Raw genomic sequence first — 25,376 nt, 5'->3', positions numbered from 1 at the left:
GTGTTATTTCATAGTTTGATGTCTTCACTATTATTCTAGTAAAAATAAAGAAAAACCTATGAATGAGTATGTGTGTCCAAACTTTGGTACTATATATATATATATATATATATATATATATATATATATATATATATATATATATAGAGAGAGAGAGAGAGAGAGAGAAAATACACTGTGAATAACAAATATTAATCACAGTTAGAAAATAACATGGCTATATACAGTGAGTACTAGTACTGAGGCGATGTGCAGTGGTACGAGGTAATTGAGTTAGTTATGTACTGAAATATAGGTAGGTGTAAAGTGACTAGGCAACAGGATAGATAATTTGATAGTAGCAGCAGCGTATGTGCAAAAAAGCCAGTAAGTTAGTGAAAAACAGGTCAATGCTCCAGAGTGACGCAGCGGTCTAAGGTACTGCATCTCAGTGCAAGAGGCGTCACTACAGTCCCTGGTTTGAAACCAGGCCATCATTGTAAATAAGAATTTGTTCTTAACTGACTTGCATACTTAAATAAAGGTTCAATAAAAAAACATGCAGGTAGCCTGGGTAGTCATTTGATTAGCTATTTAGCAGTCTTGTTTAGCAGTCTTGTGGCTTGGGGGTAGAAGCTGTTCAGGGCCTTGTTGGCTCCAGACTTGAAGCACTGGTACTAATTGCTGTGCTGTAGCAGAGAGAACAGTTTGTGGCTTGAATGGCTGGAGTTTTTGACACATTTTTGGGCCTTCCTCTGACACAGCCTGGTATAGAGGTCCTGGATGGCAGGGAGTTCGGCCCCAGTGATGTACTGGACCGTACGCAGTACCCTCTGTAGCGCCTTGCGGTTGGAGGCCAAGCAGTTGCCATACCAAGAGGTGATGCAGCCAGTTTAGATACTCTCGATGATGCAGCTCTAGAACTTTTTGAGGATCTGGGGGTCCATGCCAAATATTTTCAGCCTCCTGATGGGGAAAAGCCATTGTCATGCCCGCTTCACAACTGTGTTGGTGTGTTTGGACCATGATAGATCCTTAGTGATGTGGACACAGAGGAACTTGAAGTTCTCGACCCGCTCCACTACAGCCCCGTCAACGTGAATGGGGGCATGCTCAGCCCTCCGTTTCCTGTAGTCCCCGATCAGTTCCTTTGTCTTACTAGCGATGAGGTTGTTGTCCTGGCACCACACTGTCAGGTGTCTGACCTTCTCCATATAGGCTGTCTCATAGTCAGTGATCAGGCCTACCACCGTCGGGTCGTCTGCAAACTTACTGATGGTGTTGGAGTCGTGCGTGGCCACGCAGTCGTGGGTGAATAGGGAGTCCAGGAGGGGACTTAGCACGCTCCCCCGAGGGGCCGGATGGGTTGTTGCCTACCCTCACCACTTAGGGTGGCCCTTCAGAAAGTCCAGGATCCAGTTGCAGTGAGAGGTGTTCAGTCCCAGGGAACTTATCTTAGTGATGAGTTTCGAGGGCACTATGGTGTTGAATGCTGAGCTGTAGTCAATTAATAGCATTCTCACATAGGTGTTTATTTTGTCCAGGTGGGAAAGAGCATTGTAGAGTGCAATAGAGATTGCATCATGTCAAATCAAATCAAATCACATTTTTGCAGATGTTATTGCGGGTGTAGCGAAGTGCTTGAGTTCCTAGCTCCAACAGTGCAGTAATATCTAACAATTCACAACATTACACACATATCTGAAAGTAAAAGAATGGAATTAAGAAACATAAATATTAGGACTAGCAATGTCGGAGTGGCATTGACAAAAATACAGTAGAATAGTATACAGTATATACAGTACATATGAAATGAATAAAGCAGTATGTAAACATTATTAAAGTACTAGTGTACCATTATTAAAGTGACCAGTGATTCTGTGGATCTGTTGGGGCCATATGCAAATTAGAGTGGGTCCAGGGTGTCTGGGATGATGGTGTTGATGTAAGCAATGACCAGCCTTTCAAAGCATTTCGTGTAAGTGTTATGGGTCAACAGTCATTTAGAAAGGTTACCTTGGTATTCTTGGGCACAGTGGTCGGCTTGAAACATGTAGGTAATACAGACGGTCAGGGAGAAGTGTATATTGTCACTGAAGACACTTGCCAGCTGGCCAACGCATGCTCTGAGTACGTGTCCTGATAATCCGTCTGGCCCTGAGTCCTTGTGAATGTTTCATGATTAAAACTACTTATGGTGTGATTGTGGCAACGTACAGAAACTCAAGTCCTTCTGTTCTCCTGATTTGGTATAAGTTACTATCAAATGCCGACCACATTACCTCATTTTCAGGCCTGTATATTCCACCTCAAGCCAACACCGTGACAGCTCTCAAGGAACTACACTGAACTTTGTGCAAACTGGAAACCCCATATCCCGAGGCCACATTTATTGTAGCTGGGGACTTTAATAAAGCAAATCTGAGGAAAACGCAACCGAAGTTTATCCTACTGTTACAAGTTGACAACTTTTACACTTACACAATTTCTATTTGGACCTAGAGATGAGTCAGGGGGTTTCTTAATTACTGTTATTTTGGGTGTCCTGCATCCTCCATAGTGACTGCTGTACACAAATGGTACAGCCATACCTCTGTGTAGTCACTTTTGAAGTATCTGTTGTCCCTTTGACGTCAGTCTCTCAGCATGGCTCTTTTCACACAGAAAAAGCAGTAAAAACACAGAAAATCCAGATACCACTGCTCCCCACCAATTTGCAACTTCTGGGCCTGTATTAATAAAGCGTCTCTGAGTAGGAGTTCTGATCTGGGATCAGTTTAGCCTTTTAGATCATAATAAATAAGATTAAATGGACAGGTGGGGGCCAGATCACTCCTACTCTGAGACAATTTACGCATACGGGTCTTGAATCTTTCACAATTTTCCGTTTGGAATAAGGTTTAGCGTTGCATGCAATGTGACTGATATGAAACAGCTATCATTGTGGCAAGGAGTTTGTCCTGACCTAAATGGCCAAGAAAATCTCCTGGCCTTAGTGATATTGCGTGCACATTAGCCGACAGAAAGCAACTGTGGCTACATATCACCAGTGATATCCTACATGAGTTCACATCCTATATCACCCACATTATATGTCACCATCATTCACGTCCAGAGCTGGGTTTTAATACTTGGGGAATCACTTTCAAATACTTTATACTGTATGTGCTTGTTTGAGCTTGCCTGGCTTAATAAACCAATAGAAACGTCCCAAAAAGTATATTAAGTATTTGAACCCAGGCTAGTTCATATCCTACATCAACTACATCCTACAAAATCAGTCAGATTATCCTACATTTCATGCTGGGAAAGTCGTGGTGCTCCTTGTGGTAGCCCACGTTAAAGGTGATATAGTCGATGAGTACGTCTTGATTCTGCTCAGGTACATGTAATGTTCGTAATGTTTCAGGAAACTAGGCATATGTCACAGGCCACTACTTCACAGGAGAGCTGTTTGAACGTACACTTAAAAAAAATACATAAATGCCTTTTCTGGCAGAAATGCCTTCTCGAACATGTGAATTTTCTTGTGCCCTAACAACAAACTTGTATGCCATCTGTAAATATGAATAAAATGGTTCAATTACGAGCCTAGTCGGTTTAGCCACAGAAAAGAGAGCAACCTTCCCGCTAGCCATGATTGGCTGAGATAAAAAGTGGGCTGGACATGCCAACAGGCAAGTTTGGATTGGTCTGCCATATTGATGCTTCTGTCTATTTGAGCTGGTCAGTATGTGTAGGTAATCCTGTCTAACGCAGCTTTAAAAAAATGTATTGCGTTGTAAAACCTAACAAAAGTCTCCACTATGCAAGTATCCATTTCACTGCAACAACTGTTTCAGAGCACTCTTATCTGAGCGTGCCAGAGCGCAGAATAAATGATGAATTTATGAACGCTCAACACCCGTTGAATGTTGCTGGTGTCAGTAAACGTCGACAAAATAGTGTAATTCAATTGTTGCCAGGAGCACAGTTACGGTGTTAGAACCTGTTAGTTTCAAAGAGAAAACGTCTGTTGAAACAAAGACCATTCCTTTGCTGAATCTTGAGAGCGCAGAACTGAATCTTCTCCCTTGATTTACAACATGGCGTTTCACCGACATGGTGTATCACCGAGACGTGGCTGGAATATGTTCCAGGATTCATCCAATGGCATTGAGGAATACACCACCTCAGTCATCGGCTTCATCGCATCGTGCTAAAGGCTACAGCTGCCACTTTCAAGGAGCCGGAGACTGATCCGGACGCTTATAAGAAATCCCACTATGCCCTCAGACGAACCATCAAACAGGCACAGCAGCAATATAGGATTAAGAATGAATCCTACCACACCGCTCTGATGCTCGTCGGATGTGGCAGGGCTTGAAAACTATTACGGACTACAAATGGAAACCCAGACGCCAGCTGCCAAGTGACGCGAGCCTACCAGACGAGCTAAATGCCTTTCATGCTCGCTTCGATGCAAGCAACACTGAAGCAGCACCAGCTGTTCTGGATGACCGTGTGATAATGCTCTCGGTAGCCGATGTGAACAAAACCCTTAAACAGGTCAACATTCACAAAGCTGCTGGGCCAGACGGATTACCAGGACGTGTACTCAAAACATGCACGGACCAACTGTCAAGTGTCTTCACTGGCATTTTCAACCTCTCCCTGACTGAGCCTGTCATACCTACATGGCTCACATCAACAGCATCCTCCCGGACACCCTAGACCCACTCAAATTCGCATACCGCCCAAACAGATCCACAGATGACGCAATCTCAATTGCACTCCACACTGCCTTTTTTCACCTGACCAAAAGGAACACCTATGTGAGAATGCTGTTCATTGACTACAGCTCAGCGTTCAACACCATAGTGCCCACGAAGTTCATCACTAAGCTAAGGACTCTGGGACTAAACACCTCCCTCTGCAACTGGATCATGGACTTCCTGACGGGCCGCCCCCAGGTGGTAAGAGTAGGCAGTAACATGTCTGCCAGGCTAATCCTTAACCTTGGGGCCCCTCGGGGGGGTGTACTTAGTCCCCTCCTGTATTCCCGAATCACCCATGACTACGTGGCCAAACATGACTCCAACACCATCATTACGTTTGCTGACGACACAGTAGTGGTAGGCCTGATCACTGACAATGATGATGAGACGGCCTCTAGGGAGGAGGTCAGAGAACTGGCAGTGTGGTGCCAGGACAACAACCTCTTCCTCAATGTGAGCAAGACTAAGGAGCTGATCGTGGACTACAGGAAAAGGTGGGCCGACTAGGCCCCCATTAACATCAACGGGGCTGTAGTGTAGCAGGTCGAGAGTTTCAAGTTCCCTGGTGTCCACATCACCCAGATGTATAAATAGTTTGTGGTCCAAACATACCAAGACAGCCGTGAAGAGGGCACGACAAATCATTTTCCCCCTCAGGAGACTGAAAAGATTTGGCATGGGTCCCCAGATCCTCAAAAGGCACACACCTGTCTATATAAGGTCCCACAGTTGACAGTGCATGTCAGAGCAAAAACCAAGCCATGAGGTTGAAGGAATTATCCATAGAGCTCCGAGACAGGATTGTGTCAAGGCACAGATCTGGGGAAGAGTACCAAAAACGTTTTGCAACATTGTAAACGTGACATTTCAGATTTTGTTTTTAATACAAATTTGCAAAAAATTTAAAAACCTGTTTTTATTTTGTCATTATGGGGTATTGTGTGTAGATTGATGAGGGAAAAAAACGATTTGATACATTTTAGAACAAGGCTGTAACTTAACAAAATGTGGAAAAAGTCAAGGAGTCTGAATACTTTCCAAATGCACTGTATTCATTGGGGACCCAGAGTAGAAAGAGGGACTAAGTGGTTCTTCCCTCATAGGATGGCTGGGGGAAGTCCTGAACTTTCCTGAGACAGATATTAAAGACCAATTCATTTTGACTTCCACATGGTTGGCACTTTCCTTCCTAGTATTTCTTTGCAAGAATTCTTTATTACCCCAGCACCTACATTTGTAAGGATGTGCGTATGACCACAAACTTTTCTATAGAAGGTTCTAAAACTGTCATAAATAATGCACTGTGCCAAACTGTGATGTAAATGTGCATTATATGTACTGGTGCATCAAAATCCTTAAAAAAGTTGCCAATACTATGTTTCATTGGAAACATCTTGAAGATTTCAGAAATGTATTATAAATGTATAATGTGTATAATGTATAATGGGCAAATATGTTGGATAGATGTCGAAACAGGTTACAGAAGAAGGAATTCTGAATTCATCATACGCATACGCACAGCAGTGTTCTAGAATATTGTACAATTGACTTTCTTACTTTTCAAATTCTCAGTAAAGCTGAAGCAATTTTTTCAACTGTCAACACATTCAAATGAATCAAGGACGCATACTGGAGGCGCATTGGTTGGGGATTATGGGGAGGTGCATGTTCGGGTGGTGCATCACCATGGATGGTGGTCTCAGAGCCACGTAGCCATGTTACAATGGGAAGCCGGACTATTATCTACGTTTTAAGCTCTTCCCTCCTCTTCTTCATGCTCATAAATCATAGTCCACAGACACTGAGAGGTGATAACCAGCCAAACCTGACTCGTACGTCGGAATGCCAAATGGTGAAGCGTGATTCATCACTCCAGAAAACGCGTTTCCACTGCTCCAGAGTCTAATGGCGGCAAGTTTAACAACACTCCAGCCAACGCTTGGCATTAAGCATGATGATCTTAGGCTTGTGTGCGGCTGCTTGGCCATGTAAACCCATTTCATGAAGCTCCTGAGGAACAGTTCTTGTGCTGATGTTGCTTGCAGAGGCAGTTTAGAACTCAGTAGAGAGTGTTGCAACCAAGGACAGACGATTCTTACTCACTACGTGCTTCAGCACTCTGCGTTCCCATTCTGTGAGCTTGTGTGGCCTACCACTTCTTGGGTGAGCCGTTGTTGCTTCTAGAGGTTTCCACTCCCCAATAAAAGCACTTACAGTTGACCGGGGAGGCTATAGCAAGGCATACATTTTTACGAACTGACTTGTTGGAAAGGTGGCATCATATGACGGCGCCACGTTGAAAGTCATTGAGCTCTTCAGTAAGGCCATTCTACTGCCAATGTTTGTCTATGGAGATTGCATGCCTGCGTGCTTGGTTTTATACATCTGTCAGAAACGGGTGTGGCGGAAATAGCCGAATCCACTAATTTGAAGGGGTGCTTTTGCACACACTTTAGGCCATGTATTGTAGTTGTCACAGCAAAAAGTAATAATTCCCTTAAAAATATGCATGTTTGACAATGCGCTTCATAATTTTTCGACCACATAGGGGCACTATATGCTATGTCGCACTTCATTCATGAGCCAAGCGAGATAGATCCATAATCTTAATCCATAAGATTTTATTAGTATAATTCCTATAGTTTCCAAAAGATTATTAAATATGTGCAATTAAACATTAAGGCATCTCAGTAATACAATATATATATAAACTGAGTATACCAAACATTAGGAACACCTTCCTAATACTGAGTTGCACCCCGCCCCCTCCCTTTTGCCCTCAGAAGAGCCGCAATCCGTTGCGGCATGGACTCTATAAAGTGTCGAAAGCGGTCCACAGGGATGCTGGCCCATGTTGAGTCCAATACTTCCCACAGTTGTGCCAAGTTTGCTGGATGTCCTTTGGGTGGTGGACCATTCTTGAAACACACAGCAAACTGTTGAGCATGAAAAACCCAGCAGCGTTTCAGTTCTTGACATAAATCGGTACGCTTGGCACCTACTACCATACCCCGTTCAAAAGCACTTAAATGCTTTGTCTTGCCCATTCACCCTCCGAGTGGCACACATAAACACAATCTATGTGTCAATTGTCTAGAGGTTTAAAAATCCTTCTTTAACCTGTCTCCTCCACTTCATCTACACAGATTGAAGTGGATTTAACAAGTTACATCAATAAGGGATCATAGCCTTCACCTGGATTCACCTGGTCAGTCTATGTCATGGAAAGTGCAGGTGTTCTTAATCTTTTGTATACTCCGTGTATAATGCCACCTCTTTTAAACAAAATGAAGTCACAAATGTGTGACATTTTATAGTACCCAGTGAGTGACAATCGTGCTCTTCCTCATGCACATCTCAAGTATTGCTCAAATACAAAAGGCCTTGCAACCTACAGTAAGTACACAGTGCATATGTTGTAGTATACAGCCCCACGATGAAGGTGTCATAATACCCATAACCCTAGAGGTAAAACAGGTAAATATATTGATTTAAGTCACTTTGTCCTAGATTTACACATCTATCAAAACATCACGCCAGGGTAAGCCTGCACAAAACACAGCCCTTATTATAAGTGTTTCTAAAATCCCCTACGGGAAAAATGAATGATGGAAAAAATTATTGTAACCATTTCCCTATTTGACGGCTAGGTTTTGTGGGTATTATGACTCATACTGTGGTACACTATACGGTTTCTCTCAAAATCCAGTATTATTCTCTTACATGCCTCAATGTCCAAAGGAACATTTTAGGCCTATATGTTTTAAAATGGCTTACCAAACAGCAAGGAGTATATACAAAAGCATGTTGACAGCATAATAGCTAGCACAGGACGCATAGTTTGGGATTCAAACCAATAGCCTTGTGTTGGTTACTTGGCTATACTGGCTCACTGTCAGCAAGCTGCATGTAACACCCTGGACCAGACCTTATTCTAACTTTACAATGCCAGAAAACGTTAACAGACACACATGCCTCAGATCTCTCTATCCTTAATCTCGTTCCCAGACACTTCCACCCAAAAGGCAGAGTTGCAAAGAAAAAGCCATATCTCAGACTGGCCAATAAAAATAAAATATTAAGATGGGCAAAAGATCACAGACACTGGACAGAGGAACTCTGCCTAGAAGGCCAGCATCCCAGAGTCTCCTCTTCACTGTTGATGTTGAGACTGGTGTTTTGCAGGTACTATTTAATGAAGCTACCGGTTGAGCACTTGTGAGGCGTCTGTTTTTCAAACTAGACACTCTAATGTACTTGTCCTCTTGCTCAGTTGTGCACCGGGGCCTCCCACTCCTCTTTCTATTCTGGTTAGAGACAGTTTGCGCTGTTCTGTGAAGGGAGTAGTACACAGTATGAGATCTTCAGTTTCTTGGCAATTTCTTGCATGGAATAGCCTTAATTTCTCAGAACAAGAATAGACTGACGAGTTTCAGAAGAGAGGTCTTTGTTTCTGGCCATTTTGAGGCTGTAATCAAACCCACAAAATCTGATGCTCCAGATACTCAACTAGTCTAAAGAAGGCCCGTTGTATTGCTTCTTTAATCAGAATAGTTTTCAGCTGTGCTAACATAATTGCAAAAGGGTTTTCTAATGATCAATTAGACTTTTAAAATTATAAACTTGGATTAGCTAACACAACGTGCCATTGGAACACAGGAGTGATGGTTGCTGATAATGGGCCTCTGTACGCCTATGTAGATATTCCATGTCTAGCTGGAACTTCTGAAGGAGAATGTTTTATTTCTACAATTTCCAAAAGATAACCAAACAAAAACATATTTACTTTTTATGAGACGTGTTTGTGCCATCATGTGCATTAGTAGCACAATTTGTAACTTATTTGCATTCGTTTTTACTTACAATTCTATGTTGACTTCTCCATTGATGTTGTTTTTAAGTTTTCGCTGACTTTTCTTAGCGGATGTATAATCGTCGCAAATTGAATTATGGGGAGTTTCAGGCCCTGGAGTGAGCATAATTGTACACTCGCAAAGCCGACTTAAAATGAGAGCTGACGGGCTTATGTTGCAAATTTCCCTTGCTTGGCTAAACATTTGGACCACCCTCCAAGATGGCGACGGGGATTTCCCCAAGCGCTTAAGACGAGGGCAAGTGGACGAGAGTATGTCTTTTGGACAGCAGCCCAGGTCTAACGGTCGTCTCGGGCCGAACTGCATGTGCAGGCTGTCAAATCAAAGCCACCCCTTCAATATAAGTTGTCAATTTCACAAGGTTGGATAAGTAACATGTTCAACTACTTAAGACATTGGCTCGAATCTAGGTTGTGCCTTTAGATTTTGAGAAAATGAACAACTAAGGAATCATTTTCTTCTCAAACACCAACCTCCGGCCTGGTCTGTTTGGTCTATTTCGCAAGCATTCCCGGAAGTCTCGTGATGTTTAAGTCTCGTTGATATCCCAGGCTTATATGCGCTGTTCCCAATAGCCTGGGGACAAGGTTACTCTATCCTTAACCTTCAGTCAGTGCTCGCTCAATATTGTACTGTAGCTGTGATTTATGTACTCCAAACAGGCTTATCTAAAATGCCTTTAAATCAGAGCCTCTAGTGTAGTGCAACAAATATCTCTCAGACGACTCAACACAATCCACTCTTAGAAGCATAGATACAAAGTACAATGGAGAACTCAAACAGTAAATAACCATTAGATGGTGCTGTTAATAAGTCATGCCACTAATATTGGGCAAAATGCATCAATGTCCAGGTGGGCTGGAGAGTGTTGGCTTATGGAGGATGCTGATTGGCCCCCCCTGGCTGTCACTCAAACCAGCAATGTCTTTTTTCTATGGTGTCTTCTTTGTTTTCAGTGTTCACTTTTACCTCTGTCCCATAGGTAGTTTAGGAGATGTCCTTCATTTCATTATTTTCTTCTCCTCATTCCTTCTAGTGACAGTCATTAGCTTTCCCATGTCTGTCCAACTTCCTGCAAGTTTCCAGTTCTGCTGTCCCCATTGCTCTCAGTTTATTTATGCCCCAGTACTCTGCTCAGTGCCATGAGTAGCATTGTCTTTAGCACCCACCCACCATACTCAAAACTCTCTCATTCCAAGATACTGTAATAGGACTCCTCGGTGGAATAGAGAAGTCTGTCATTCCCCACTATAGTGAGGGTGGGGGTGGGGGGGTTCAGGAGATTTCAGCACAGCAGTGTCTGTCCCAGGCTTGGGGCTCTCCCCCCTCCGCACACACTAACAGGTAGGACTCAGTCCTCTCCTGTGGCCAGCGCACCTGAGAGAGAGGATGAGATGAAGAGAGAGGAGGCGAGAGAGGGAAAGGAGAGGGAGAGGGGGGCATACAAGGGGAGAAACATGAGGGAAAGGGAGAAGAGAGGGAGAGAGAAAAGTGGAGACATTGTGGTAAGGATGGGGAGAGAGTGCAAGTGAGCGCAGAGAAGGAAAGATGCAGTCAGTAAGGGAGGGATAGAGAACATGAAGAGGAAACAAGAGAAAATAAGTCATTTTTTCATCAAGCATATATCACTCTAAAGATTTGCACCACTCGTGTCCCAAATTACACCATATTTCCTATATAGTGCACTACATTTGACCAGACCCCTATGGGTCCTGGTCAAAAGTAGCACACTAAATAGAGAATAGGGTATAATTTAGGATGAAAGCATTGTTTCTAGTCCCCGTGTAGATGTTGCCATTTCCTACCCTGTGGAAGAGCAGCAGGTGGCGGTGGAGAGGGATCACCAGCGGGTAGTGACAGGCAGGGGGTGATCTTTTTCCCTGAAACACACTCACAGTCAGCCACTGAACAGGATTGCAGGCCGTGGTATAGATGCAGCCTTTTTTTGTGTGCGAGTCACAGCACAGCACAGCACAGCATGCCGCACTCGTCTGGGACAAAATCCGTGAAAGAAAAGCAGACACAAAATATATTGTTATTTCCCTGGGGATGGTAAATTCAATTGAATGCAGCAAAATATTTTTCCCCAGGCAATTTTGACCCAGGTGAGTGTAGCATGCTGTGCTAAAAAGACTGCATTGTAACATTTTATTTGGATAGTACCCTACAGATGGTTTACAGGCCACATTTATCCAATCTCAACCTACCCCTAACACCATCAAAGGGTACAGACCAGAAAATGGTATCAACCATCTATTGAGGACCATCCAAATAAAGTGGGATACATTGCAGGAGCACAAATAGGGGTTTGTGTCGATTGTGAGGGAGGAAAGAGCTTGTTTTCTTCTCTTTACTTTACCTCTATATCCTCATGAAAATGTACACACATTCTCTGTGTATACCGGAAAACAAGGCTAATATTACTTGATAAAACAAGACGTTTCCAAACTGACAGAGCAGACAGCCAAACATGTGTTTTGTATGCCCTCAGAAAGCCTTTGATAATCTCAGAGGGGGAGAGAGAGAGAGAGAGAGAGAAAGAGTGAGAGAGAGAGAGCGTGAGTAAGGCTTACATTGTCCAGACAGTGGGCAGGCAGAGAAAGAGACGACGGGCAGACACGCAGTTCTGTGATTGGAGAAGAGAGAGGTATATTAGAACAGCGCAAGACAGCAGGGGCCTGTTCAGGATGAAACGTTACAGGAACGTTATAGAACAGATATGGTTGTCTGTCACCCAGAAATGGGGATTAGCTCTATCGTGTCAGCTCTATTCATGACATTTCTATTTGCAACGTTCCACAACGTTTGCCTACTGGACATGGCAAAGGACTTTGTAGCGCCATTGCTGCAGGCGACTGTTTTGGGTGGGAGCACGACTGATGAGCCAGCTGACTTTGCCATCCATGTGAAAAAGACAACAATAACAATTTCAGCAGGAGTGATTGCGTGAGTGGATCGGTGTGTGAAAGTGAGCGAGAGAGAGAGAGTGTTGAAAATGAAGGGATTTGAAAGGGTGAGAGGGATTGCCAGTATTTCTTGAAAACCTTAAAAAGGTACAGTACATATTTCTTGAAAACCTTGAAGGGCCCCTTCAGAGGAAGTTGCCGTCACACTTTTGACTTAATTCCTAGTGCGGAAATGCTGATTTAGTTTCACCCTACGAACACTGACGTATGGCTCCTTATAAATATTGATTGATCGGGCTGTAAGTGCTGTTGTTGTGATGTGGAAACGTCTAGGAGCAACAACGGCTCAGCCGCGAAGTGGTAGGTCACACAAGCTCACAGAACGGGACAGCCGGTTGCTGAAGCGCGTTGCGCATAAAAATGGTCTGTTCTTGGTTGCAGCACTCACTACCCAGTTCCAAACTGTCTCTGAAAGCACAATAACTTTTCGTCAGGAGCTTCATGAAATGGGTTTCAATGGCCGAGCGGCACACAAGCCTAAGATCACAATGCGTAATGCCCAGCGTAGGCTGGAGTGGTGTAAAGCTTGCCGCCATTAGATTCTGGAGCAGTGGAAATGCGTTCTCTGGAGCGATGAATCATGCTTCACCATCTGGCAGTCCGACGGACGAATCTGGGTTTGGCGGATGCCAGGAGAACGCTACCTGCCCCAATGCATAGTGCCAACTGTAAAGTTTGGAGGAGGAGAAATAATGGTCTGGGGCTGTTTTTCATGATTCAGGCAAGGCCCCTTAGTTCCAGTGAAGGGAAATCTTAAATCTGCAGCATACAATGACATTCTAGACGATTCTGTGCTTCCAACTTTGTGGCAACAGATTGGGGAAGGCCCTTTGAAGGTTTCAGCATGACAATGCCCCGTGCACAAAGCAAGGTCCATACAGAAATGGTTTGCGGAGAACGTTGTGGAAGAACTTGACTGACCTGCACATAGCCCTGACCTCAACCCCATCGAACACCTTTGGGATGAATTGGAATGCTGACTGCGAGCCAGGCCTCACCACCCAATATCAGTGCCAGATCTCACTAATGCTGTTGTGTCCTCGCAGCAACGTTCCAACATCTAGTGGAAATCCTTTCCAGAAGAGTGGAGGCTGTTATAGCAGCAAAAGGGGGACCAATTCCATATTTATGCCCATGATTTTGGAATGAGATGTTCGACGAGTGGGTGTCCACATACTTTTGGTAATGTAGTGTATCATGTAATCCTACTGTATGTTCCTTATTATTAGTATTATAAAATTCATGCAGGTACTGTATTACATTGTTGATGTGTATGGAGTGCAAAATAACTAGTTAGCTTGTATTCTCCGAACAATAACACCAGTGTTCCCGTAGCACTCACATCTATAGCCATTAATTGTTTGAAAGGCTGGTCATGGCTCACACCAACACCATCCTCCCAGACACCCTGGACCCACTCCAATTTGCATACCGTCCCAGCACATCCATAGCTGACGCAATCTCCAGGGAAGCAAACTGGTGAGGGCCCAAAAAGGTGACACGTTTTTTTGCACTGAAACATTTAAAAAAAATCCCTGCTAGGGGGAAATGCAGGTTTTAACTAATTAAACAACAAAGAATATGAAATACATGATCAGTCTCTGTGTGTAAAATAAAAGGTGGTTAATGTGAACCTAACTCACAGCTAAACATTGTTTTTAAAAACAAACCAATGTTATTTGTTGCTGAGACTTTACTGCAAATGAGACAAAAGTCTTGAGAAAAAAACAATACACTAATATTGCAGTTAGCCATGACAGCCTTTATAATAGAACGCTTGTGAACACACACATCTAAATATTGCACTTGGGGAAATAACATCTTAAAATAGAAATAGAATGAAACAAACAGGCATTCTATTTTTTCTCTATTATAAGGGCCGCTATAGTAGACATCGATGCACAAGGCTACATGTGCACAAGGCCACATGTCTGCAAAAAAAACGTTAACTGAGTAAAAAATGTAATAATCCCCCCTCACTCACACACAAGTGTTACTGTCAAATTCAACACGACAAAAGCAATATCTTTAGGCTACACTGCACATTATTACATTGTACACTTTCTGCCTGTGGACATCTGTTCTACAATGTGCCAGCAGAGCATGATACCCTTTGTTGGCAAAATCAATCTCTTTCAGGCAGAGAGTACACCTGGCATACCCCTTTTTATCCACTGTATTGAACAAGTGAGAATGAAGGAAAGTGTGTTGTGTTCCTTTCACCTCTAGTGGCATCCAGGTCCAGCTCCAACTACACTTGATCCCTGAATCCACTTGTTTGTCAAGCAACGTCTCATTTCCACCTAATTCTCCCATTCAGAAAATTAACAACATACTGTAGAGGGAAACCATTAGTTCTAAGATATGTGTTAGTTCGTTAGCTAGTTAACTATTTAACATTTCACATAGATTGCCAGGGTCCAGTAAGCAACAAACACGTTATAACTTGAGGAACGGCAAGGAGTCAGTGGCTTGCGAAATGTATTCACCCCCCCTTGGCATTTTTCCTATTTTGTTGCCTTACAACCTGGAATTAAATTAGATTTTTTTTTAGGGGGTTTGTATCATTTGATTTACACAACATGCCTACCACTTTGACGATTCAAAATATGTTTTATTGTGAAACAAGCAAGAAATATGACATAAAAACTGAAAACGAGCATGCATAACTATTCACCCCCCCAAAGTCAATACTTTGTAGAGCCAACTTTTGGGGTATGCCTCTATAAGCTTGGCACATCTAGCCACTGGGATTTTTGCCCATTCTTCAAGGCAAAACTGCTCCAGCTCCTTCAAGTTGGATGGGTTCTGCTGGTGTACAGCAATCTTTAAGTCATTCCACAGATTCTCAATTGGATTGAGGTTTGGGCTTTGACTAGGCCTTTCCAAGACATTTGAATGTTTCCCCTTAAACCACTCAAGTGTTGCTTTAGCAGTATGCTTAGGGTCATTGTCCTGCTGGAAGGTGAACCCCCGTCCCAGTCTCAAATCTCTGGAAGACTGAAACAGGTTTCCCTCAATAATTTCCCTGCATTTAGCACCATCCATCATTCCTTCAACTCTGACCAGCTTCACAGTCCCTGCCGATAAAAAAACATCGCCACAGCATGATGCTGCCACAACGCTTCACTGTGGGGATGTATTCTCGGGGTGATGAGAGGTGTTGGGTTTGCGCCAGACATAACGCTTTCCTGATTGGCCAAAAAGCTACGTTTTAGTCTCATCTGACCAGAGTACCTTCTTCCATATGTTTGGGGAGTCTGCCTTTTGGCAAACATCAAACATGTTTGCTTATTTTTTTCTTTAAGCAATGGATTTTCTTTCTGGCCACTCTTCCGTAAAGCCCAGCTCTGTGGAGTGTACGGCTTAAAGTGGACCTATGGACAGATTCTCCAATCTCCACTGTGGTGCTTTGCAGCTCCTTCATGGTTATCTTTGGTCTCTTTGTTGTCGCTCTGATTAATGCCCTCCTTGCCTGGTCTGTGAGTTTCGGTGGGCGGCCCTCACTTGGCACGTTTGTTGTGGTGCCATATTCTTTCCATTTTTTTAAATGATGGATTTAATGGTGCTCTGTGGGATGTTCAAAGTTTTCTTCTCCTCAACTTTGTCCCTGACCTGTTTGGAGAGCTCCTTGGTCTTGGTCTTCTTGGTGGTGCCCCTTGCTTAGTGGTGTGGCAGACTCTGGGGCCTTTCAGAACACTTGTATATACAGTGGGGCAAAAAAGTATTTAGTCAGCCACCAATTGTGCAAGTTCTCCCACTTAAAAAGATGAGAGAGGCCTGTAATTTTCATCATAGGTACACTTCAACTATGACAGACGAAACGTGGCTGGCTCTTTCAGTATGACAATGATCCCAAACACACCGCCCAGGCAACGAAGGAGTGGCTTCGTAAGAAGCATTTCAAGGTCCTGGAGTGGCCTAGCCAGTCTCCAGATCTCAACCCCATAGAAAATCTTTGGAGGGAGTTGAAAATCCATGTTGCCCAGCAACAGCCCCAAAACATCACTGCTCTAGAGGAGATCTGCATGGAATGGGCCAAAATACCAGCAACAGTGTGTGAAAACCTTGTGAAGACTTACAGAAAATGTTTGACCTCTGTCATTGCCAACAACGGGTATATAACAAAGTATTGAGATAAACTTTTGTTATTGACCATTTGCAAATAAATTCCAAAAAAATCCTACAATGTGATTTTCTGGATTTTTTATCCACATTTTGTCTGTCATAGTTGAAGTGTACCTATGATGAAAATTACAGGCCTCTCTCATCTTTTTAAGTGGGAGAACTTGCCCAATTGGTGGCTGACTAAATACTTTTTTGCCCCACTGTACCTACTAGCAGTGCTTAGCCTTTTCCACTGGCGAAAGAAAATAAAAAATAACTGACGAATTACATAATTATTTTGAGTTTCATTACTCACGCAACATTCTTCCCTTCAAGCAATGTCCGTTTAATAAGTTCAATCACCTCATCACCACTGTAATATTTGTGTTGTGGAGAAATGGCCAGGCAGGAGACGGGAGTACAGTTAGTTTTCGTTTAGTCAAAACCTCTCGTGCTCTACAGTTCCCGGCAAAATAGTGCGCATGTGCATTTCCTATTAGGTGTAGTAACGTAACACTGCCATAATACATTACTGCTTAGTAACAGCACAGTAACTAATATAAACAGATGTAGATCCCAGATACTACACTTTGAACACCTCTTTTTATTTGAAGGATTATTTCATGCTGATGAAAGATAAGGGCCATATGTTTCGAAAGCCACATCGCAAGTGATTATTATTTGATGTTTCTATACAGCGTTGGGATTGTAGTTCACATGAGGCAGTCTTGGCCGAAGCTAATGGCTGAAAACTGTAGGGAGAAGGCAGAATACCGCCTAGAGTTTTCGAGAGCTACTGTGGTGGTTCTAGCTTGCTTAGCCTACAATATGTGATGGGTTAAAAATATTGGAGAACTTGGCTACAGGAGCAAAAGAAAACTATTTTTTATGAATGGAATTATGTCACCTCTTTGTGTGTGTGTGTGGGGGGGGACTTTTTCCACATTGAGCACCTGCCCCACCAAAGGTCTGCCCCACCAGCCATCCATCCATTAGAAACCTTCCCCGGAGAGGAGGAAGACCCCCTAACACTGCTTCTTTATAAAGCTCATAATGCTGTATTGATTTATTGTCAGGGAGGGCCAATGACTGCATACCAGACCTATTTTTAGAGGGGATATTTATCGTTTTGTTCTGGCCAAAGGTTCCAACATAAGCAGATGCTGCTCCTGCTATGCAACACTCTTTTTTCACAGTATGTGGCTCATATGGTCTGGAATTCCTACCATCTCACATTTGTCTTGATATTAGACACTGCTGCTTGTGAAGAGATGCTGTATCCAATAGATGTCTATAGGAGGAGTTAATGCTGTACACATCAAATGTAAGAGAACTTACTGAAAAAGGGGGGGACTAGTTGGATGTGTCCAAAAATAAATGTTAATTTTACTTTTCCGTTGCAAAACGATTTAAAACTTTTTCAGTTGTGTGCCTTTAATAAACACAAGCCAGACCTTATCTTACTGAACTTGACGAGAGAGGCCACAGGTTCAAAATGATCTGTCAAATGGATGGAACAGAAACCCAAGGAAGGATGATAGAACAGGCAATGATTCAGGTTTTTTTTTTTTTTAAGAAGAGATGAGGAGGGATGAGTGCTGGGTCTCTTGCCTGTCTCCTTGGAGGACTTCAGGCCCCCGATCTCCACCCTTAGACTCTCCATCTCTTTCTCCAGATCTCCATTCCTCTTCTCTGCCTCTTGTAGCCGTCTATGGAGATATGTGGATACAGTCAGCTCTGGTATTGGCTATGAATATTTACCTAAATATCAAATTACATCATGACATTATGGATACCTCTATAACATACATGTACATTACCTAGATGTCAGAGCTGTCAAGTCTGAAGGGAAAGGTGAGGGAGGCCCATTTTTAGCAGTAGAGCAATACTGTCTGTCTGTCTGTCTGTCTGTCTGTGCACACTCAGGGTTCATCTAACCTGTGCAGGTCCTCATCAAGTCCTGAATTCTGGTCTGTCTCCTCCTCGTCCTCCTCTATCGTGGTGTGAGTGGACTCTGCAGTACCCTGCTCCAAGGCTAGGGGGAGCTCAAGAAGGGTAGGCAGGCTGTCAGTAGATGTCAGAGCGTCTCTGAGCTGCCACATCTGACTCTGAAATCCAACACCACCCCACTCAGTGTCAGAAATACACATCATGGTAAAGGTAAACATATCAGTTCCCCGAAAATAACAATCTCGTAGCCGTTAATATCCCTTGCATGCCCTAACTCTCTGATGCATGCCACAGAACACATCAGACATTCAAGATGCAGCAAGCTCAAGAAGCACTAAGCATTTGTGTCACAGCTGACTGGCACACTTGAGATGAGGTTAACTATAGCAGTTAGTATTCCTGAATAAACAAACTGACATGTACATGTGTAACAGAGCTACAGCTAACTAGCTAGCGATTCCATATCGGCTACATGAGACCACTCAAATTGACTTAACTAGCCTAGCTAGTGGTTAGTATTTAGTTTAGTTTTGACTATTACAACTCATCTCAGCTAGTCGCTAGTGTGGATAGTCAACCAACCAGCTTGTCCTGGAAATTGAGGCTTGGCAACCCTTGATGCCGCTGGTGGTCAATCTCCATCATGATGTCACAACTGCGGTCCAACGCACCTGTCTGTCTGTAAGAGATTGAGCAATTGGCGGAAACAAACATAACTGTTTTGACATAGTTTTGTATGATACCCCGTTAATTTGAGGGACGTTTATCCTGAGACAGTATATGACATGAATGTGACCTTGTAGCTGTGTAGGAGTAGCCAACGAAAGCCAGGTGAACACCGATAGGGGCCCTGTCCATCACGTCACTCAGTGTTTCCTGCAGGACAAAAGACAGCATTACATCTAGTGTGCTTTATATGCATGTCAGGTATGGGCAATTCCATGCCAGCGCAGACGGATAATATTCTTGGCATCTCAGATTGTTATGGCAATTCTCACATAGAAACTTCATTGGGAGGAAGGATGTTTGACATGCTCTTATACATTTGTATCACAAACCATTTAAGGCACTTTTAAGGTGTATACACACCTGTAAGACTTTATGATCTGTAAACTACATGACACAGACATCATCTTGGTGTCATTACACTCTTTATAGTGTGATCAAATTCAGTCCTGTCCCCCCCACCCCTTCCCCCCCGGGTGTATATTTTGGTTTTTGCCTTAGCATTACACAGCTGATTCAAATAGCTGAATGTTTAGCTGAATGTGCAATTCTAAAGGAGTGTTGTGATTGGTTAATGACCTACTGTATAATGTCCATTCCTATGTACAGTACCAGTCAAAAGTTTGGGCACACATACTCATTCTAGGGTTTTTCTTTATTTTTTACTATTTTCTACATTGTAGAATAATAGTGAAGACATCACAACTATGAAATAACACATGGAATCATGTAGTAACCAAAAAAAGTGTTAAACAAATCAAAATATATTTTATATGGGAGATTCTTCAAAGTAGTCACACTTTGCCTTGATGACAGCTTTGTGATACAAATGTAAAAATCATGTCAAATATTTTCCACCTATGCTGGCATGGAATTAACATTATACGTAGTCTAAGGTCCCTTCTTAGGCTTGCTTCTGGAGCCACGTCATATTGGAGCCAGACCACACTATCTATATTATTCCTAGCTGTCTATTTACCACCACAGAACGAAGCTGGCACTAAACCAACTCTAAACCAACTCTATAAGGCCATAAGCAAAGAAGCAAATGTTCACCCAGAAGCGGCGCGCTTAGGGGCCGGGGACTTTAATGCAGCAAACTTAAATCAGTTTTACCAAATTTTACCAGCATGTCATATGTGCAAGCAGAGGGAAAAAAATCCTAGACCACCTATACTCCACACACAGAGACGCGTACAAAGCTCTCCCTCGCCCTCCATTTGGAAAATCTGATCATAATTCTATCCTCTTGACTCTTGATTATGAGCAAAAACTAAAGCAGGAAGTATCTGTGACTCACTCAATGTGGAAGTGGTCAGATGACGCAGATGCTACACTACAGGACTGTTTTGCTAGCACAGACTAGAATATGTTCCGGGATTCATCAAATGGCATAGAGGAGTACACGTCGTCCCCACACCAGAAGCCATGGATTACAGGCAACATCTGCATCAAACTAAAGGCTAGAGCTGACACTTTCAAGGAGTGGGAGACTAATCCAGACGCTAATAAGAAATGCCGCTATGCCCTCAGATAAACCATCAAACAAGAAAGGCGTCAATACAGGACTAAGATTGAATCCTACTACACCGGCTCTGACGCTCGATGGATGTGGCAGGGCTTGAAAACTATTACGGACTACAAAGGGGAACCCAGACGCGAGCTGCCCCCAGTGACGTGAGCCTACCAGATGAGCTAAATGCCTTTTATGCTCGCTTCTAGGCAAGCAACACTGAAGCATGCATGAGAGCACCAGTTGTTCTGGATGACTGTGTGATAACGCTATTAGTAGCCGATGTGAACAAAACCTTTAAACAGGTCAACATTCACAAAGCCGCTGGGCCAGACAGATTACCAGGACGTGTACTCAAAGCATGCGCAGCCGAACTGGCAAGTGTCTTCACTGACATTTTTAACTGTAATACCTACCTCTTTCAAGCAGACCACCATAGTCTCTGTGCCCAAGGAAGCAAAGGTAACCTGCCTAAATGATTACCGCCCGTGGAACTCACATCGGTAGCCATGAAGTGCTTTGAAAGGCTTGTCATGGCTCACATCACAGTATCCTCCCGGACACCCTAGACCCACTCCAATTCGCGTACCGCCCAAACAGATCCACAGATGATGCAATCTTAATTGCACTCCACACTGCCCTTTCTCACCTGAACAAAAGGAACACCTATGTGAGAATGCTGCTCATTGACTACAGCTCAGCGTTCAATACCATAATGCCCACAAAGCTCATCACTAAGCTAAGGACTCTGGGACTAAACACCTCCCTCTACAACTGGATCCTGGACTTCCTGACGGGACACCCCCAGGTGGTAAGAGTAGGCAACAACACATCTGTCACGCAGATCCTTAACACTGGGGCCCCTCTGGTATGTATTTAGTCCCCTCATGTACTCCCTGCTAACTCACGACTGCATGGCCAAACACGACTCCAACATCATCATTAAGTTTGCTGACGACACAACAGTGTTAGGCCTGATCACCGACAACGATGAGACGGCCTGCAAGGAGGAGGTCAGAGAACTGGCAGTGTGGTGCCAGGACAACAACCTCTCCCTCAATATGAGCAAGACTAAGGAGATGATCGTGGACTACAGGAAAAAGCGCCAAGTCTAGGACCAAGAGGCTCCTCAACAGCTTCTACCCCCAAGCCTTAAGACTGCTGAACAATTAATAGAATTGCCACCGGACAATTTACATTGACCTTTTGTACACTGCTGCTACTCGCTGTTTACAAATTACCTCAACTAACCTGTACCCGCGCTCACACTGACTAGGTACCGGTGCCCCCTGTATATAGCCTCGTTAGTCTTATTCTTATTGTGTTATGTTTTTATTATTCCTTTTTGTTTTAGTCTCCTAGGTAAACAATTTCTTAACTCTTCTTGGACTGCACTGTTGATTAAGGGCTTGTAAGTAATCTTTTCACGGTAAAGTCTCCACTTGGTGTATTCGGCGCATGTGACAAATAAAGTTTGATTTGATATTCTATGGAAGTTGCTCCATATTAGGCCCCTTTACGTTTGAATGGATTGTATATAGATTGTATGTCGGCTTTTTGGATTAATACCATTTCACTGAGGCAGTCGTCCAACACGTCAAAGTTGGAGGTGTCAGTGGCGTTGGAGACTTCAGGTTCGAAGGGTGCTGGAAGTTCATGCAGGGAACCCCAATCTAGTCCACAGAAGAAAGGGTGGCCCCTGAAGTCTCCAGAGCCCCCAGCCCCCATACGATCCTCCCTCTCACAGATCAGCCCCATGATGAGGGAACGGGCCATGTTTGAAACCTCGGGGCCAGATGGGGGGAACTCAAAGTGCTCCTGGAGGGACATAATGGTTAGTTCCTTATAGTTCAAGCTTGCAGCTCTTCTTCACAATTCTTTCGGTTTGAGCTCAATATATACATTTTTGCAGTCTTTGCAGATGTATAAGAAGATGGTCACAAAGATTACTATGGCCAAATCCCAAATCGACCTCTACGCTCTATGCACTTGTGTAGACCTGATTGGATTTGACAGGTGTAAGCAATATCGTAATAGCTCTACCTTGCCATCTGATAAGTGGAAGCTAGGTGGAAGTTTCACAATATTGCTTATACTAATCAAATTATGTAAGATTTCCACAAGTGCATAGAGTGTAGGGCTAGGGGTCGATTTGGGATTGAGCCCTATTGAATATTAGCTATTTTTAAACATCCCTTCCTCCTCGGATTTCCCACCGGTCTTGGCACCGATATGCACAGATACATATGTACATTTTCTGATGATTCTTCAACATGTTCTCCTGTTCAATTTGTGAAGTGACCTTCTCTCAGTCGCCATCTTACCTGGAAGTTCATGATCTTGGCATAGGTCTCCGAGATGGACTCTGCGTAGAAGGGCGTGGTCCCCTGCAGCATCTCGTAGGCACAAACCCCCAGGGCCCACCAGTCACACTCAGGGCCATAGCCTCCCCCTCCCTCCACTGCACGCAGGATCTCTGGGGACAGGTAGTCGGGTGTGCCTACTGCCAAGGACGAGTGCACCTAAAAATGCACAGTGACATGTCAACACACACAAATGCATTGACGAAAGTAGGATTCTATCCCTGGGATGCAATACGTTCACATTATAGAAGAGAGAAACCTTCCCTCACAGAAAGTAGTAGTTCTAACTCATTAGTAGCAACAGAAGTCACACATTGTCACACTATAACACACAGAGGAGTACACCTTTGTGTCACCGACGTGGTTTAGTGAGTAAGTAACCCTACCTGAGCCCTAAAGACTTGCTTTAGCTCCCTGAGCCTTGGCTTTAGCTCATAGGGCTAACACAGCCTTCCCACTGGGCACAAACTGGTTGAATAAACATTGTTTCAATGTGGTTTGTTAACGTATTGTGACGTAGATTCTATGTGGAAAATATATTTGATTTGAAAAAAAATATTTGAGGATGGAATTTCAATCACAGAATTATGTCCAAATAGACAAACCTTGTATAAAATGTTGAATTTTTACATGCAAAACGTTTTCAGATCTTCAACGTTTTAGCCACGGTTAGAAAAAAAAACTATAGGCGGGCAATACCTCCTCCTGGAGAATTGATCTACACTATACACAAATGTATGTGGACACTCCTTCAAATTAATGGATTTGGCTATTTCAGGAGTATAAAATATAGCACACCGCCATGCAATCTCCATAGACAAACATTGGCAGTAGAATGGCCTTACTGTAGAGCTCAGTGACTTTCAACATGCACCGCCATAGAATGCCACCTTTCCAACAAGTCAGTTTGTCAAATTTCTGCTCTGATAAAGCTGCCCCGGTCAACTGTAAGTGCTGTTATTGTGAAGTGGAAATGTCTAGGAGCAACAACGGCTCAACCGTGAAGTGGTAGGCAACACAAGCTAAAAAGTATCTATACTGGATAATGCTAGCGTGGCAGGCTAGCTAGCTACAGGCGAGCTAACATTAGCTTTCAAGTCGGATTTGAAAGTTAGTTTGTAGCTCATAAAAGTATTCTGTATTGTCTATGGCAAACCTAAATAATGGATGCAGCTACTGTATGGTGGTAGCTAACTCATGTCTAAGTCTGACTAATACAGTGAACTTTGTCCTGCCCTGAACTAAGCAATTATTGGAAAGACATTATTCAGATCTTATCACAGATCACTAATATGACGGTACCACTAGATCCTTCCCTTATACTTCTCGGAGATGATTCTGTTCTACCAGTTAATATTTGAAGCAAAACCAGATTCATTAAATTGGCAGTCATTGCAGCCAATAAATGCACAGCTATTATACGGAAGAGTGACACTCTGCCAAGCAAGCAGATGTGGCTAAAATAACTATCTTCATATATTCCATCTGAAAAAAAAACATACAATTTATGTAATAAACCCTTTGAATTTACTGATGTCTTGGGGGGACTTTCAGCAGTTTCTAGAGATGTTACCGTAGCTGCCTTATTACTACTTTCCTCATTAATGTATTATTATTATTTGTTTTTGTGTTGAATAATTTATTTTTTAGCATGAAATGTGAAGGTCATTCTGTTTTTTGTTTTTTTTGTTAGTCAGTGAAGCTAATAACGGTACAGGTGGAGGGAGGGGTGTGTTCCTGTGTTGGTGAGGGAAGTGTTTTGCACAATGTGTCCCCATGTAGCATTGTGTTTTGTGTAGGTGGAAGGAATAACGGGGCATTATCTGTGTCATATTTTGATGATTGTTTAATTGTAAAAAAATAAATGCCAATAAATATATTATACCCCAAAAATGTTTTGGGTTCACTTAGACATGTCTTTCTTTTGAAAGAAAAGCACATTTTTGGTCCATTAAAATAACATTAAATTGATCAGAAATACAGTGTAGACATTGTTAATGTTGTAAATGACTTTTGTAGCTGGAATATCTACATAGGCGTACAGAGGCCCATTATCAGCAACCATTACTCCTGTGTTCCAATGGCATGTTGTGTTAGCTAATCCAAGTTTATCATTTTAAAAGGCTAATTGATTATTAGAA

At 43.1% G+C, this 25,376-nt stretch overlaps 1 protein-coding gene across 6 annotated transcripts in view; it reads right to left on the bottom strand.

The window, feature by feature from the left end:
- Positions 1-7,337: 7,337 nt before the first annotated feature.
- LOC110537712 (myotonin-protein kinase) overlaps positions 7,338-25,376 on the bottom strand; it is a 40,993-nt gene continuing 22,954 nt past the window's right edge. For 2 of the 6 annotated variants that reach the window (XM_036937682.2, XM_090192649.1), the window contains exons 7-15: positions 23,197-23,394; positions 22,442-22,690; positions 19,430-19,509; positions 19,216-19,312; positions 18,622-18,791; positions 18,295-18,392; positions 12,184-12,236; positions 11,416-11,490; positions 7,338-10,987 (exon numbers count right to left, since the gene is read on the bottom strand). In XM_036937682.2, coding sequence (XP_036793577.1) covers positions 10,886-10,987; positions 11,416-11,490; positions 12,184-12,236; positions 18,295-18,392; positions 18,622-18,791; positions 19,216-19,312; positions 19,430-19,509; positions 22,442-22,690; positions 23,197-23,394 — 1,122 coding nt within the window. In that variant the 3' untranslated portion in view covers positions 7,338-10,885. Of the gene's footprint in view, positions 10,988-11,415; positions 11,602-12,183; positions 12,237-18,294; positions 18,393-18,621; positions 18,792-19,215; positions 19,313-19,429; positions 19,510-22,441; positions 22,691-23,196; positions 23,395-25,376 lie in introns of all 6 variants that reach the window. The other 4 variants (XM_036937680.2, XM_090192648.1, XR_016485100.1 and 1 more) reach the window with 3 other exon arrangements.

Source organism: Oncorhynchus mykiss, chromosome 12 (genome assembly GCF_057628025.1).
Source record: "Oncorhynchus mykiss isolate SJ-2025 chromosome 12, ASM5762802v1, whole genome shotgun sequence".
In the NCBI taxonomy this organism is placed as follows: Eukaryota; Metazoa; Chordata; class Actinopteri; order Salmoniformes; family Salmonidae; genus Oncorhynchus; species Oncorhynchus mykiss.
Note: the sequence above shows the minus strand (reverse complement) of the source record. Positions and strands in the feature narration are given on the sequence as shown.